Genomic DNA, 15,984 nt, shown 5'->3' on the forward strand with positions numbered 1-15,984 from the left:
GGGATTGGACCCTTAGCGGGCAAGGGTAGAGGAGGTGACTGAGGGCCACTTGATGAGCTCTGATTCTCATCCCCAGACATGGATGCCACCTACCGTCCCATGTACTCAAGCGACGTGCCCCTCGACCCACTGGACATGCACTTGGACATGGATGGCGACTACCCCATGGACACCTACAGCGATGGCCTCAGGCCTCCCTACCCCACCGCAGACCACATGCTGGCCTAGATGCTCTGCCCCAGTACGGCACTGCCCCGCCCCCAGCCTTCCCTTCCCTGCAGCGTGAGAAAACCCACTTCTCTTAATGCCAGCCTTCTCCTGATGGGAGGCCGCACATTTCTCTGCTGAAACCCTGGCTCCTTTCGTGAGGGGAAAGAAGTGTGGGAGCCCTTTGTTGTTCATCTTCCCCCAGCGAAGCGTGCTCTGGCTCACTTCATTCCTGTACCTCTGCAGACAACAGAACAGAAGTCATGCTGCTCCTGAATCTGTCTATCTGTCTGCCTGTCTGTCTGTCTATTCTCTCTCTCTCTCTCCTTTCATCTTTCTTTCTGGTAGTAGTGAGGATTGAACTCACACAGGCACTCTTAGCATTTGAGCCACACCTCTGACCTCTTTCTGCCTTGGTTCAGCTCTCCCTTTATACCCAGGACAGCATAAGTTCCTACTTATGCTTCCTAGTATGACTGGCACAAACCACTGCACTCAACCATTGTACCTCCCCTGTAGTTGGGGTAATAGGTATACTCCAACCATGCCCAGCCATTGGTTGAGATGGGTATCTCATAAACTTTTATTCCTGGGATGGCCTTGAACTGAGATCTTCGAATTGCTGCTTCCCAAGTAGCTAGGATTATTGGCATGAGCCACCATATCCTGGAGCCATTTTTTTTTTTTTTGCCAGTCCTAGGGTTTGAACTCAGGGCCTGGGCACTGTCCCTGAGCTTCTTTTGCTCAAGGCTAGCACTCTACCACTTGAGCCACAGTGCCACTCCCTGCTTGTTTTGTTTATGTGGTACTGAGGAATCGAACCCAGGGCTTCATGCATAGTAGGCAAGCACTGTACCACTAAGCCACATTCCCAGCCCCCTCCTGGATCCTTTTTAGGGAAGGACACCAGCCTTTTTGGGGTAGTGTGGGGGTGTCATGGGAATAGCCTGAGCTAATTCTAGGTGATCTGGTCTGCTGAGCTCCTGATCTGTGTCTGCTCTCTCTCTCTCTCTCTCTCTCTCTCCCACAGGTGTGGTTCCTCACCTGAGAGGTTCTCACGCAGGCGATGGGACAAGACAGAAAAGTGCCTGAGCCAGGGAAACCAGGCTGCAACTTTATGCCGAGGCCCATGCCTCCAGGGGTCCTCCGCAGGGTTTCTTGGGATGGTGTTCTGCCCCTGCTTTTCTGTCCTGGGCCATAGGTCCAGGTCTCAACACCCCCTCCCTGCTCCCATGGCCCTAGCCACTAAAGCTTTATACTCAGCTGCCCACTTGTGCCCCGTGTCCCCACCTCCAGCCTACATCTCCAGCCACCCTGGGCCCCCAGGTCCTTCTTCAGATCTGATGTCTCTCGCTAAACTCCCATCAACCAGCTACCCTGAGCCCCTTACGTTCTCCAGGGTGCAGGTTCAAGGATGAAAGTTGTAATGTCCAAAGTTTTCCTGGAGAAATTCAGGAGCCTTTCCCAGGAAGGGACAGGCTGGAGAGCGAGTACCTGCTCTCCAGGATGCACTTCCTCTCTCTAGGATGCTCAGTTGACTTGGGCCCTGCCTGGGGGAGCACGGGGAACAGCTTCCTCCCGCCCTTGCCCCCACTGCCCCAGCTGACCCACAGAAGTGCTCTTGCTGACCCCTCTGGTGCGTGGTGAGGGGCTTTTTCTTCTTCCTATTTCAGACCCCGGCACTGCCCCTTGCACATGGAGATGGGGGTGGGGCGGGGACCCCCGTGGAGTTTTATTATTATCGCTTTATGTTTTGGGGTGGTTTTGTTTGTTTGTTTGTTTTTGTATAGACCAAAGCAAGGAAATAAAAATAACATACACACATCTGACAGAAGCCATTAAAGAGTGTAGCATGGAGGGAAGAGGGGGGGGATGGATTTCCCCAAGCAGCCTGGGGCCTCCCCTGGGCTGCACCCTGTGCATACTGATGGCTGCCTCTTGTGTGGGGAAGACAGGAAGAGGGGACTTGGGGAAAAGGCAATAGCTGAGGCTCTGAGGTTGATTGAATCCTATACTCTGCACCGGTAAGGCAGAAGCTCAGACGGAAGAAGAGGTGACTGGAGTGAGTGGGCCCTACAGGGCAGCAGCAGGCCTTTCGTTCTTCTCTCCATCTGATCGGTTCCATCCTGGTCTCTCTGCCTCTCAGTCTGCTCTGCCAGCCATAATATGCAAATGATGGCCATTAGTTGAGCTTAATCCTCCTGCTTGGCATTCTGGCCTCTTGTTGGTCTGCGGTGGGCACATCCCCCGTATGCCCCTCCTCTCTGTGTGTCCCGCTGCTGCTTCTGGGCAAGGCTAGCACCCTCCAGGGGTTGGTCACACTGGATAAGGCCCATGAAATCATTTGGCACATGACAGGACACACACGCATGTTTCTCATCAGAGCTGCCTGCACCCCATCTGCCTGTATTGATCACTTTGTGTGGCCTGCGGATGATGTAATCCAAACAGTTCCCAGTGGGAAAAAAAGGTTCTCCATCGAGCACCGTTTCTTGCCTCCCGGTCCTTCTCATGCCCATCCGTACCTGCAAAGCTGCTTTTTAGAAGGGGTACTGAAGCTTGAATTCAGGGCCTGGATGATGTCCCTTAACTGTTTCACTCCAAGGTATCTCTCATTTCTTGAGCCACAGCACCCTTCCAGCTTTTTGCTGGTTAACTGGAGATTAACTTTATTTTTTGAGTCTTTCCTGCCTGGGCTGGCTTTGAGCTACCATCCTTAAATCTCAGCCTCCTGAGTAACTAGGATTACAGGCGTGAGCCACTGGCTCTGAGCTCACGCACCTGCTTTCTGGAGTGTAGACCTCCTTGGTAGAGGGTCAGCAGTGGAAAGGGGTTCCAGGGCTGGAGTAGAGGCAGGGAGGATGATGCAGGGCTGGGGACAGGCAGGGAACACGATTAGAAGGTGGTGGAACCATCTGGGCAGGAACTGCTGATGGGATCTGGGAGACAGGGAAAGAGAGAGAATTGTTCACAGATCACATCACTTTATCTGCACATCATCTTTGGGGCCTTGGCAGGACACACTCAAATTGTGTAATTGGAGGAGAATTTGGTAAAGGGACAATTTACAAACATGTGGGGAGTGTGGTAAACAGTAAGACAAGAGGACAGTACTCTGGGTTAATTATAGTGGCCTCAGTGAAGCCCGAGGCAGGAAGGGGGTGGGGGCTCTCTGAGAAGGGCAGACTGTGACCTCATTCCTTCCTACCAGTGCTCCTTGGTGGCCAAACCCAGGCAGGAACCAGAACAGCCTGCTTCTATTGTCTTGGCTGTCCAACTTCATGGGGGGAGTTCTAGAGAGGAAAAACATACACTAACCACCCCAACCCTTCCAAAAGAGGATAGAAGGGAGCTTACAAGAAAAGATTCTAAGCCCAGCATCGGTGGCTCTTGCCTGCAATTCTAGCTACTCAACAGGGTGAGATATGAGGATCACTGTGGGAAACCAGCGAAAGTTGGGGAGACTTATCTCCACTAAATAACTCAAGGTTGGAAGTCAGCAGGGCAGGAAACTGTGAGATTGTTATCTCCAAGTAAATACCAAAAACAACAACAAAAGAAGTAGAGCTGTGACTTAGGTGGTAGAGTGCTAACTTTGAAGGGGAAAAAAATCTCAGAGACAGCACCCAGGTACTGAATTCAAGCCCTGGGACTAGCACAAAGGAAAAGTGTGTGTGTGTGTGTGTGTGTGTGCACGCGCGCGTGCGTGCGTGTGTGTGCATGCGCCAATACTGGGGTTTGACCTCTGGGCCTCAGACTCTTGCTTAGCCTTTCTTCTCAAGGCTGACCTTCTGGACTACTTGAGCCACAGCTCCCCTTCTGGTTTTTTGGTTGGTCAGAGTCTCATGGAGTTTTTGCCCTGGCTATCTTCAAATCCTGAAACCCAGATCTCAGCCACCTGAGTATCTGGGATTACAGGTGGGAGCCACCTGTCAGTATCTGATAGGATTCTAATCTTTAAGCTTTTTATAACAAGCAATGCACCTGTGTTGAAAGTTAATTAATCCTTGCCCCTATTGAGCTTTTACATGCAGCTCTGAACTTGCTAGCTAGCAGTCTGGCCAAAAAGGGAATTTTAGCTATTCTACCATGCGAGCTATACCTCCAACTCATCAAAAAGGAACTTTAAGCCAAACATCTCAATATTGTGAACCACACTTTGATTTTTTTATGAGGAGATATGTGAGCCCTTCAATCATGAACAAGTCAGCTTGTGTTTCTGAGCCCCAGTTTGCTCATCTATAAAAGGGACAGAATCACCAGATTCTGGTGGCTCATGCCTATAATCCTAGCTACTCAGGAGACTGAGATCTGAAGATCTCGGTTCAAAGCCAGCTGGGGCAGGAAAGTCTGTGAACTTCTCTCCAACCACCAGAAAACTGAAAGAGGCACTGTGGCTCAAGTGGTAGAGCTCTAGCCTTGAGCAAAAGAGCTCAGAGACAGGGCCCAGGGTCTGAGTTCAAGCCCTGTGACTAACAAAAAAAAAAAAAAAAAAGGACACATTCAGTGGCATGTGCAAGGCCCTGGGTTTGATCCCTACCCTGCATGCACACGTGATCAAGAGAAATAATTCCTGCTGGAGCCTAATGTGAGAATGAAATGGGAAAATGCAGGGATTTTGGGTAGGAAGAAAGGAAAAGCTCAAAACATGTGTCACAGAGAGGTTCTGCTTCTTTGGTTCCAGAAAAGACTTCCACCCCAAAGACATACCTGGCTCTTCACTGGAGCTAGGTCACGCAAACTACTAGTAGCGCACTGGAAGCTGGGAAGTAGAGAATAGTCTAGCTGCATACAGTACCCATGGGTGACAATTGGGGTTCTGGTGATAAGGAAGAGTAGAAATGATGAAGACGTTGGGTGGGTGGCTGTTCTGTCTGCTCCAGACCTGTTGTGCTTCCTCGGTGGTGGCTGGCCAGGGAGGCAGTGGAGGGGCTGAGTGCCAGGGCTTCTGCAGAACCAGGAAGGGGACACCCAGGTGTGGACCATGTCGGGAGACTTGCTGGGGGAAGCCTTGGCCAAAGAGGTACACAACTTGGTTTGGGGCTGGGAAGGTGGCTCCATGGTAGAGTGCTTGCCTTGCATGCATGAGGCCCTGGGTTCGCTTCCTCAGCACCACATAAGCAGAAAAAGCCAGAAGTGGCGCTGTGGCTCAAGTGGTAGAGTGCTCACCTTGAGCTGAAGAGCTAAGGGACAGCACCCAGGCTCAGAGTTCAGGCCCCATGACTGGCAAAAAAACAAGACAAAACACAAAAACTTGGTTTGAAATAATAAACAAGCTGGGTGTCGGTGTAATCCTAGTTACTTAGGAGGCTGAGCTCTGAGGATCATGGTTCAAAGCCAGCCCGAGCAGGAAAGTCTGTGAGACTCTTATCTCCAATAAACCACCAGAAAACCGGAAGTGGTGCTGTGGCTTAAGTGGTAGAGCGCTAGCATTGAGCTGAGGAGCTGAGAAGAGACAGCATCCAGGCCCAGAGTTCAAACCCCACAATTGACAAAACAAAACAAAACAAAACAAAAATAAACAACAAGCTATAGTAGATGGGAAATAGATGGAATCCTAAATCCTCTAACTGAAAAACATCTACACCTCTAGATAGAATATGAAATTCTGCTTTACGCAGAGCATGTAGGAAAAATTTGATAAATTCAGTTGATGCTCATGTTCCTGGTAAATTGCTAATACAACAGAGCTCTAAAAAACAAACAAACATGACCAGAGCATTTGTGTTCCCAGAATAACACAATATGATACATAGGTGTGTAATAAATATGTATAGGTAATATATGTGTGCATATATACTATATAGTATATGTATATATATGTAAATGTATGTACACATTATATTATGTATATGTGAGAAATAAGTTTTCCTTTTTCTTTGCTTGTTATGTTTCTTTTCTTGTTTGTTTTTCCCCAGTACTGGGGCTTGAATTTAGGGCCTGGGTGCTGTCCTGTAGTTCTTTCCCTCAAGGTTGGAACTCTACCACTTGAGCCATAGCTCTACTTCAGGCTTTTTTTTTTTTTTTTTCGGTTGTGGGGTTTGAATTTGGGGCCCAGGCATGTCCCTGAGCTCTCTTGCTCAAGGATAGTGCTCTACCACTGAGACACAGCTGCTCTACTTCTAGTTTTCTGGTGGTTAATTGCAGGTTAAGAATTTCATGGACTTTTCTGCCTGGGCTGGCTTTGAATCTTGATTCTCAATCTCAGCCTCCTGAGGAGCTAGGATTACAGGTGTGAGCCACCAGCACCTGGCTCACTTCTATCTTTTTGATAGTTACTTGGAGATAAGAATTTTATCGAGGGCTGGGAAGATGGCTCAGTGGTAGAGCACTTGCCTTGCATGCATGAGGCCCTGGGTTCGATTCCTCAGCACCACATAAGAAAAAAGCCGGAAGTAGTGCTGTGGCTCAAGTGGTAGAGCGCTAGCCTTGTGCTGAAGAGCTGAGGGACCCGCGCCCAGGCCCAGAGTTCAGGCCCCATGACCGGACCCAAAAGAAAAAAAAAAAAAAGAATTTTATCGACTTTCCTGCCTGGACTGGCTTTGAACCATGATTCTCATATCTCAGCCTTCTGAGCAGGTAGGATTTACAGGTGTGAGCTACTGGTGCTCGGCCTGTTTTGTTTTTCTTTGAGACAAAAATCCATTAGGTAGCCCAGGCTAACCTGGAACTTGAGATCCTCCTGCTGTAGCCTCCAAAGTGCTGGGATTATAGGCATGAGCAATGGCTCCCTCGTATGAGGAAATGATGGGAGCTGAGAAGCTTGTGGTTTGCCATCTGTTAGCCAGAGATAGAAGTCAGTGATTAGTTTAGTCCAAGTCCTTTGAGGGCCAAGAACTGAGAGGATCAATGGCGTAAATGCTAGTCTGGAGAAAGAAGACATGAAGTGTCCCAGGTCAATCAACAAGAGAAAAGGGAATTATTTTTCTTTCTGCCTTTTATTCTATTTAGGCTCCACAGTGGGCAGAACAATCTACTTCATTGTATCCAGAGATTCAGATGCTAATATTATCTGTGTGCACGTGCACATGTGTGTGTGTGTGTGTGTGTGTGTGTGTGTGTGTGTGTGTGGTGGACCTAGGGCTCAATGTCAGGGCCTGGGCACACTGTCCCTGAGTTTTGTTTTTCTCTCGTTAGCACTCTACCACTTGAGCCACAGCTCCACTTCCTTCTCCTCCTCCTCCTCCTCCTCCTCCCCTCTTCTTCCTTTTTTATTTTTCTTCTTCTTTTGGTGCTAGTCCTAGGATTTGAACTCAGGGCCTGGCTCTGTCCCTAAGCTTTATCTGCTCATGGCTAACGCGCTACCACTTGAGCCACAGCTCTACTTCTGGCTTTTTGAGTGGTTAATTGGAGATAAAAGTTTCATGGGGGCTGGGAGTGTGGCCTAGTGGTAGAATGCTTGCCTAGCATGCATGAAGCCCTGCATTCAATTCCTCAGTTCCACATAAACAGAAAAAGCTGGAAGTGGTGCTATGGCTCAAGTGGTAGAGTGCTAGCCTTAAGCAAAAGACACTCAGGGACAGAGCCCAAACCCTGAGTTCAAGCCCCAGGACTGGCCAAAAAAAAAAAAAAAATTTCATGGACTTTCCTGCCCTGGCTGGCTCTCTTTCTCTCTTTTAAGAGACAGGATATGGATAGATTGATCCGGCTGGACTTAATTCTTGGGCTCAAGCCACACACTCCTGTCTCAGCCTCTCAAGTAGCTGGGATTTCAGGTATATGTCACCCCATCCAGCTTGGGAGGCTTTAAACAGTCATTTTACCTTTTTTTTTTTTTTAGTTTAGGATTTTTATTTATTTATTTTTCTATTCTTTTTTTTAATAAGTTTTTTTTTTTATTGTGAAAATACTGTAGAGGTATGAGCAAGGTGATGAGTCTATTTCTTATCAAGCATTGTTGCCTCCTCCTTTGTTTTACCCCTACCATCTCTTCTCTCCCACCTCTATAACCGCACTCCCCCCCCCACCTAAATTGTAAAGTTTGTTTTTCAACATAGTGTCTTGTACATCTCATTGTTACAATGGGTCAACCTGTATCCCTATTTGAACATTTTGTTTTTTCCCTTCCCTTCCTCAAATTATACCCACATCAAATACAGTGAAAACAAGGGTTATACCATGGGGGAGGGACATACAAAGCAACAACAACAAAAAATCACATGGTACCTTATAAGTACGTTAGAAACAATAGCAAGAAAGAAAAAGATAGGGACTTGTGTCCCTATCTTGGGGTCCATTTGAGTTTAGAACTTTTAATTAATCATAAAGTCACTGGAGCAATGCTAAAACAATGTGAACAAAACATTCCAATACTATTTGTAAAAAAAAATAGTTTTAGACATGAGATGAAACAATACAAATTCAAAACTTACACATAAAAGTAGGTCTAAGGCTGGGAATGTGGCTTAGTGGTAGAGTGCTTTCCTCCAATGCATAAAGCCCTGCGTTCGATTCCTCAGAACCATATACACAGAAAAAGCCAGAAGTGGTGTTGTGGCTCAAGTGGTAAAGCGTAACCTTGAGCCAAAGAACCTCAGGGACAGTGCTCAGGCCCTGAGTTCAAGCCCCAAGACTGGCAAAAAAAAAGTTAGGTCTATTATCCATCTCTTTAAAAAAAAGTTTATAGGAGGGGTTGGGGATTTAGTTAATTGGAAGAGCACTGTGCAAGGCCCTAAATTTGGTTCTCAACTCTGAAAAGGAAACAGAAAACGTTTATATGAGCCAGATGCTAATGGCTCGCATCTATCATCTTAGTAGCTACTCAGGAGTCTGAAGGATCTGGTTTGAGGCCAACCCAGGCAGAAAAGTCTGTGAGACTCCATTGTTTTGTAACAGTTCCACTGGTTACTTCTGAGTGGTGGGGAGTGTGGGGTGAGAGCAGAAGGGAGGGAGACATCAGATGAGGGTGTTTGATTCCAGGCCTGTCAGATGCCCCCCATATAAAAAAAAGTGAGGTATCATCCTCCCGGGGCTGAGCCAGAGAAGGAGCTGGGACTGAGAGAAAGGGGGAGAATTACAAAGCTGAAGACTGCGTCAGAAATCTGAAGTATTTTCTGGCATAAGGGTTGTCTCCAAGTTTGTGAACCTCTATACCAACCAAGCTGCCTGCCACCCCAGGATTCAGGCAAAGGTCCAGAGAGGAAGGTCCTAGGGGGAAAGGGCCTGGATAACGTCACTGGTCCTCAGACCTCTGGGGACCAGGTATAACCCTGGCTAACCTGTGACAGAAGACTGACTCTTCCTCAGCTTATGACACCGGGTGACTCTCCCGCCTAGAATGGCTGGAATGCCTGGACTCCTACGTGGTGCTCCACACGGCTTAAGTCCTAGGGCTCAGCTGGAAGCCACCCCACCCTGCTGTAAAAACCACCCGCCTTCCCTTCTCAGGCCTGCAAGTTCTGGTGAGAATCTTGCTTGCGGCTGTTCTGACATGTCTATGACGCCACGCCAGTTCAGGCTTGGGCCAACATATCCCAGAAGGACAGAGTCAATGTTAAGAAGCTGCATGTGGTAGGCTGGGATTTGAGTCCAGATAGATGGACCCTATTCTTTCCATTTTGCCCATCTCCCATTTGTCCTTAGGGACCTGGAATAATGGAGGTCAGGGACAGTGTCTGCTCCCAGCAGCTCTTGCCAGATGCCCAGCCTCACAGCCCAAGGATGAGAAGGGGCTCCAGGATCTAGGTTCTACGGCTCCGTGATGCCCTGTCCTGGAGCTCTTTGTTCTCCACATCTGTTCCCTTGACTGTCCCCAAAACATTTGGTTCCAGCTTTGAGGGTTGACATAACCCTTGCCCAGCACAGCTTACTCTGTCCATGAAATCTCTGCTCAGCAGGACCCAAGGTTCATCCTCCCTATCTTACAGATGAGACACTGAGGTTGACAGCAAGCTTACCAAGGAAGGCTCTACAATCTTTCCAAGGTTCTGCTGCTTTGCCCGTTGTTGAGCGGGAGCTGAGCGCCCAGGCACGATTGGATGACACACCCACCGGAGGGACCTTCTGCACATGCTCATGGCCCTACCATGCTCTGTGGGCATCCTTGGTGCCCCTTGGCTTCCTTTCTCATCACCGTGACAGCTGATATTAGGCCTAAGGTACAGGTACGTTTCTGGGTCCCTGCTAAATGCAGGGTACTCAGGAGGAGTGTGTGTGTGTAGCTAAATCTGCATGTATCCCAGCTTTCCATCAAGCAGAGACCACTACAAACAGAGAATGTTATCCAAAAGGTATCCCAGGGACCTCCTGTAGTCCAGGGATTGTGATGCAGATCCTTCTGTAGTCTAGGGGTTATGGTAGAAACCAGAACAGTAACAGTGAGAACTTCAATACCCCACTCTGATCAGAAGCTAGGTCATCAAACAAAAAAATCAACAAGGGGCTGGGAAGGTGGCTCAGTGGTAGAGCGCTTGCCTTGTATGCATGAGGCCCTGGGTTCCATTCTTTAGAACCACATAAGCAGAAAAGGCCGGAATGGTGCTGTGGCTCAAGTGGTACAGTACTAGCCTTGAGCTGAAGAGCTGAGGGATAGCGCCCAGGCCCAGAGTTCAGGCCTCATGATCGACAAAAAAAAAAAAAATCAACAAATAAACCTTAGAATTATGTTTTCTCTTTTTTTGGTACTGGGGATCAAACCCAGGACATTAATACTTGCTAGGTAAGTGCTTTGCTGCTGAGCTACATCCCAGCCCAAGGAATCTTAGAATTGAATGAAACTATAAACCAAATGGACTTAACAGAAACTACAGAGTGTATTTTACCCACTCTAGCTGCACAATACACATTTTTTTCAGCAGCCCATGGAAATTTCTCCAAAGCTGATGATATCCTAGAACACACAGCAAATCTGAGCAAATGCAAGAAAATTGAAATAACTCCATGTAGCCTATCAGATCATAATGGAACTAGCGTTCGCCAACAAAAGATGGAACAGGAAGTACTCAAACATGGATAATATACAACAGCGCATTGTTGAATGACATGTGGGTCACTGATAAAGGGAGACGTCAACAAGTTCTTGGAATCGGGGCTGGGAAGGTGGCTCAGTGGAAGAGCGCTTGCCTTGCATGCCTGAGACCCTGGGTTCAATTCTTCAGCACCATATAAGCAAGAAGAAAAAAGCCGGAAGTGGTGCTGTGGATCATGTGGTAGAGCACTAGCTTTGAGCTGAAGAGCTGAGGGACAGCGCCCAGGCCCGGAGTTCAGGCCCCACGACCGGACCCCAAAAAAAAAAAAGTTCTTGGAATCAAATAAAAATAAAAAGTCATCCTACCAGAATCTCTGGGACACAGTGAAGACAGGTGAGAGGAAAATTTGTAGCCATGAGCCCTTACATACAGATAAATAGCTTTTTAAATAAATGCAACTCAAATTTCTTCTTCTTCTTTTTCTTTTTTTTGGTTGTAGGGCTTGAACTCTGGGCCTGGGCACTGTCCCTCAGCTCTTCAGCTAAAGACTAGTGCTCTACCACTTGAGCAACAGCGCCACTTCCATTTTTTTTTTCTGTTTATGTGGTGCTGAGAGATCGAACCCATGGCCTCATACATGTGAGGCAAGCACTCTACCACTGAGCCACCTTCCCAGCCTTCAAACTTCTTTTTTTAAAAACACAACAACAGAAACAAATCAAGCTCAAAAGTAATAGAGAAAAAAAGTAAAGATTAATTAAATGGAGATTAAAAGTAATATGTAAGTATCCATGAAGCCAGGGCTGGGAAGGTGGCTCAGTGGTAGAGCGCTTGCCTTGCATGCTCCAGGCCCTGGGTTCGATTCCTCAGCACCACATAAGCAAAAAGAAAAAAGCCAGAAGTGGCGCTATGGCTCAAGTGGTAGAGTGCTAGCCTTGAGCTGAAGAACTGAGGAACAGTGCCCAGGCCAAGAGTTCAGGCCCCACAACCAGACCAAAAAAAAGAAAAGTCTCACCAACTTTCTTGCCTAGGCTGGCTTTGAATAGTGATCCTCAGATCTCAGCCTCCTGAGTAACTAGGATTACAGGTGTGAGCCACTGGCGTCTGACTGAGTACCTTTCCTTTTGGATGTCATCCCTTCCCTCACCCAACTAATTATTTCAGAGGAGAAAAAAAGAAAAACACTGGAGAAAAGATGTCCTCTTCAACAAATGGTGCTGAACCTCCTGCAAGACTTTCAGGAGACTAAAACGAGGCCTCTACCTCTCATCCTGTATAATAACCACCTGCAAGTGGCTCAAAGAGTTTAAAGTGACACCTGAAAGTTGGGAAAGACCCTGGAAGTTATAGGCACTGCTACAGCTTTTCTGAATAGGACTCCAGTGACCCCAGGAATGGGAGCAAGTGTTGACAATTGGGACTACATCCAATTGAAGAGTTTCTGTACAATCAACTAGCCAGTTTCTTTATAGCTGTGTAATATTCCATAGAAGATGCATGCCAAAGCCGGGCGCCGGTGGCTCACGCCTGTAATCCTAGCTATTTAGGAGGCTGAGATCTGAGGATCACGGTTCAAAGCCAGCCCCGGCAGGAAAATCTGTGAGACTCTTTTTTTTTCTTTTTGGTCCCGTCATGGGGCCTGAACTCTGGGCCTGGGCGCTGTCCCTCAGCTCTTCAGCTCAAGGCTAGTGCTCTACCATTTGAACCACAGCACCACTTCCAGCTTTTTCTTTTTGCTTATTTGGTGCTGAGGAATTGAACCCAGGGCCTCAGGCATGCAAGGCAAGCGCTCTACCACTGAGCCATCTTCCCAGCCCTTCTGTGAGACTCTTATCTACAATAAACCACTAGAAAACCGGAAGTGGTGCTGTGGCTCAAGTGGTAGAATGCTCGCCTTGAGCTGAAGAGCACAGGGACAGGGCCCAAGTCCAGAGTTCAAGCCCCACGACCGACAAAAAAAAAAAAAAAAAAAAGACTTTAGAAGATGCATACCACATCTTCTGTACTCATTCATCTTTCACTGGGTATCTGTAACTACTGTTGTATGGAAGGAAGTCCAGCAAGCACAGATAGCCCCAGCCATGTACAAATCCAAATCCCAAGCCCTCTATCTCTCTCTTGCCTGAGAAGCCAAATGGAAAAAAGGCTACACAGTGACTCACAGACACACCGAGCTTTTTCATCCAGCCTCTGCTAGTCTTTCTAGCTGGATTGTCTTGGATGAATTATTGAATGTCTCTGGTCCTCAGCTTCTCATCTGTAAAATTATATATATAATTCTATCCTCACTTGCTCAGACTGACCTGACACTTTTGAGTTCGAGAGATCCTCCTGCCTCATCTCCCTAGTATCTAGGGACTACAGATGTGCACTAACACACCTGGATAAAATAGTAGTTTTTCTTTCCAATAATGCTGAAATATCAGCATATACCAAAAAAAAAAAAAAAAAAAAGGCACCTATTGGAACTCAGCAAATGTGTGCTTCTCCTTCTGTCTTTGCCACCACCACACAAAGTGTTCCTGGAAGGCCTCAGTGCCCAGACATGGGTCCAAGCATCAGCTGGAGTGTGGACCTGGGACAGAGGTGAGGGGGTCTTCGTGCTCTCTGTGGGCCTCAAGGAAGCTGGGAGAGGCTGGATGGCAGGAGCAAGACTTCTCAGAGCACCTGTCCAGACACGGCCGATCAATATGCTTCCTTACCCCCCAATCCCAGCTTCTTCCAACAGAACCCCGCAGGTCCTGCCAATCTGCAGGTTATAGCTCTGTACCAGGCTGCCCTCAGGCCTCTGCTCCGCCCAGTCCCTGCAGAGGAGCAGGGGCGGCCATGAAGAACTGAGGGTCTGTGGCTCACTTGGTCCATAGCACCTCCCTTAGCTAAGTCTCCTGTGCTAGGACCCTGGAGCATGAGTGCCTTAGGTTCACAGGCTGACTGGCAAGTCAGTCCTCTCTGAGGCCTTTGGGGATTACTATCAGGGTGATTACCACCTGGCACCCCCCCCCCCCACCACACACCCACACCCAGAGACTCCATGTGTTCATCCACTAAATATTTATTGGGTGCCTAATGAGAGTCTAAAGGAGACAAAAGTGAACAAAACAAACACTGCCCTCATTGTTAGAGAAGCAGATCATCTTGCAGCTAGCAGCATCTTGGCCTGTGGGTGGTGAGAGGCAGGAGAGGACGTCACATCAGGAGGGAGAGAACAGGGGGAGTTCTGGAGTGGGAAGTGCGGAGGGATTCCCAGAGAAGATGGGCCTCCGGCTGGGCACCGGTGACTCACACCTGTAATCCTAGCTACTCAGGAGGCTGAGAGCTGAGGATCATGGTTCAAAGCCAGCCCGAGCAGGAAACTCTGTGAGACTCTTATCTCCAATAAACCACCAGAAAACCCGAAGTGGCACTGTGGCTCAAGTGGTGGAGTGCTAGCCTTGAGCTGAAGAGCTGAGGGACAGCGCCCAGGCCCAGAGTTCAAGCCCCATGACCAACAAAACAACCAAAGTAAACAAAAACACCAAAAAACAAAAAAGATGGACCTCAGGGCTCAGAGCAGGATGAAGGTGCTGAACCTGTGGGAGACCATGGTCCCAGAGGACTAGCAGAGTCTTTGGTAGGGAAGGGCAGGCAGGGGTTCTGAGCAAAGGAAAATAATTACTCTGCCTGGGATCTGATCATTGTGCTTAGGCCCTACGCCACCCCATCCTCTAGTGCTTGAACTCTGAGCTGTGTCCCACCTTCACATCCTTCCTAGCCCCCATCAGTGGGACCAGGCAGCAGTGAAGGAGAGGCTCAGGGAGGAGGAAATCTGCCCAGCGCAGGCCAGGCACTCTATTGATCACACAGGAGGAACCCCCTATAGTGGGTGACTCTGCTCAGGTTCCAGGCTTGGCCCTCAGGGGCCAACTACAGAGTAGACACCCAGGTGACTTTTTTCCCCAGGTCCAGCCATAGGCCAGAGCGTTGTACGATGCCCAAAGCTGAGCATCAGAAGGACTGTGCCCCAAGTTTAGGATTCTGGATGGTTATGATTCTAGGTGATCATGGAGAGGTCTTCTTGAGTTCGCAGCTTTCAGGTCTCTGTCCCCTCTCTTGTTCAGGAGGGGTCAGAGGAAACACACCAGGAGAGAGAGTTTCTGCTCTGGACCTCTCTTCTTGCCTCAGTGGTAGGAGAAAAAGAAAGGGATAGAAGATAGGACTCAGAGGTCAGGAGACCTAGATTACAGATCTCCTGACAGTGCTGGGCCATAGAGAGGCAGGGACAGCCAGGTCTCAGGCTTTTCCAATCTCTGTCTCTGGTGAATGCAGGAGCTGGGTTGGCTTAATATAGGATGATACTGCCCTCTGGTGGTTTAATTTGGAGTTGCTGAATGCTGGGACCCTGACTGTAATGTGGGAGGGAGGCTGCAAGATTTACCAACTTCACTTCTCCATTTCATTTCCTTCATCAAGTTTTGTTTTGTTTTTTTTTTAAATTTGTATCCAGGGACTAGCATTTGCTAGGCAGGTACTATACTACAGAGCCACTATACCAGCCATTTTTTTGTTCTAGTTATTTTTGGCACACGACCTCCTACATCCTCGATGTGCCCCTGAACCATGATCCTTCTATTTTTCACTTCCCACTCCAGCTTGAATGACAGGCACACAGCACCAGAGTCAGCGTCTTCCATTGGTGGCAGGCATGAGCCACCAGCATTTGTCAAAACTGGTCAAATGTTTTTGTTGTTGTTGTTTGGTTGGTTGGTTTGGTTTTTTTAGACCCAAGCATTTCATTGAATGTTTTTACCTTATTCTGAAAATAACAAGGTTTCTAATCACTTAGAAACATGGGCAAAGATGGAAGACAGAACATAATACAAAATGTCTAAAA

The 15,984-nt window shown here is 48.0% G+C and overlaps 1 protein-coding gene across 6 annotated transcripts in view; it reads left to right on the plus strand.

Annotated features, from left to right (window-relative positions):
* The window catches only part of LOC122103314 (junction plakoglobin), a 29,008-nt gene extending 26,967 nt beyond the window's left edge, over positions 1-2,041 (plus strand). For 5 of the 6 annotated variants that reach the window (XM_042673864.1, XM_042673861.1, XM_042673863.1 and 2 more), the window contains exons 14-15: positions 77-241; positions 1,238-2,041. In XM_042673864.1, the coding sequence (XP_042529798.1) occupies positions 77-228 (152 nt within the window). In that variant the 3' untranslated portion in view covers positions 229-241; positions 1,238-2,041. Of the gene's footprint in view, positions 1-76; positions 242-1,234 lie in introns of all 6 variants that reach the window. The other variant, XM_042673862.1, reaches the window with a different exon arrangement.
* The last annotated feature ends 13,943 nt before the right edge of the window (positions 2,042-15,984 follow it).

This window comes from Dipodomys spectabilis, unplaced genomic scaffold, assembly GCF_019054845.1.
Source record: "Dipodomys spectabilis isolate Male_0828 unplaced genomic scaffold, ASM1905484v1 ptg000018l, whole genome shotgun sequence".
NCBI lineage: Eukaryota > Metazoa > Chordata > Mammalia > Rodentia > Heteromyidae > Dipodomys > Dipodomys spectabilis.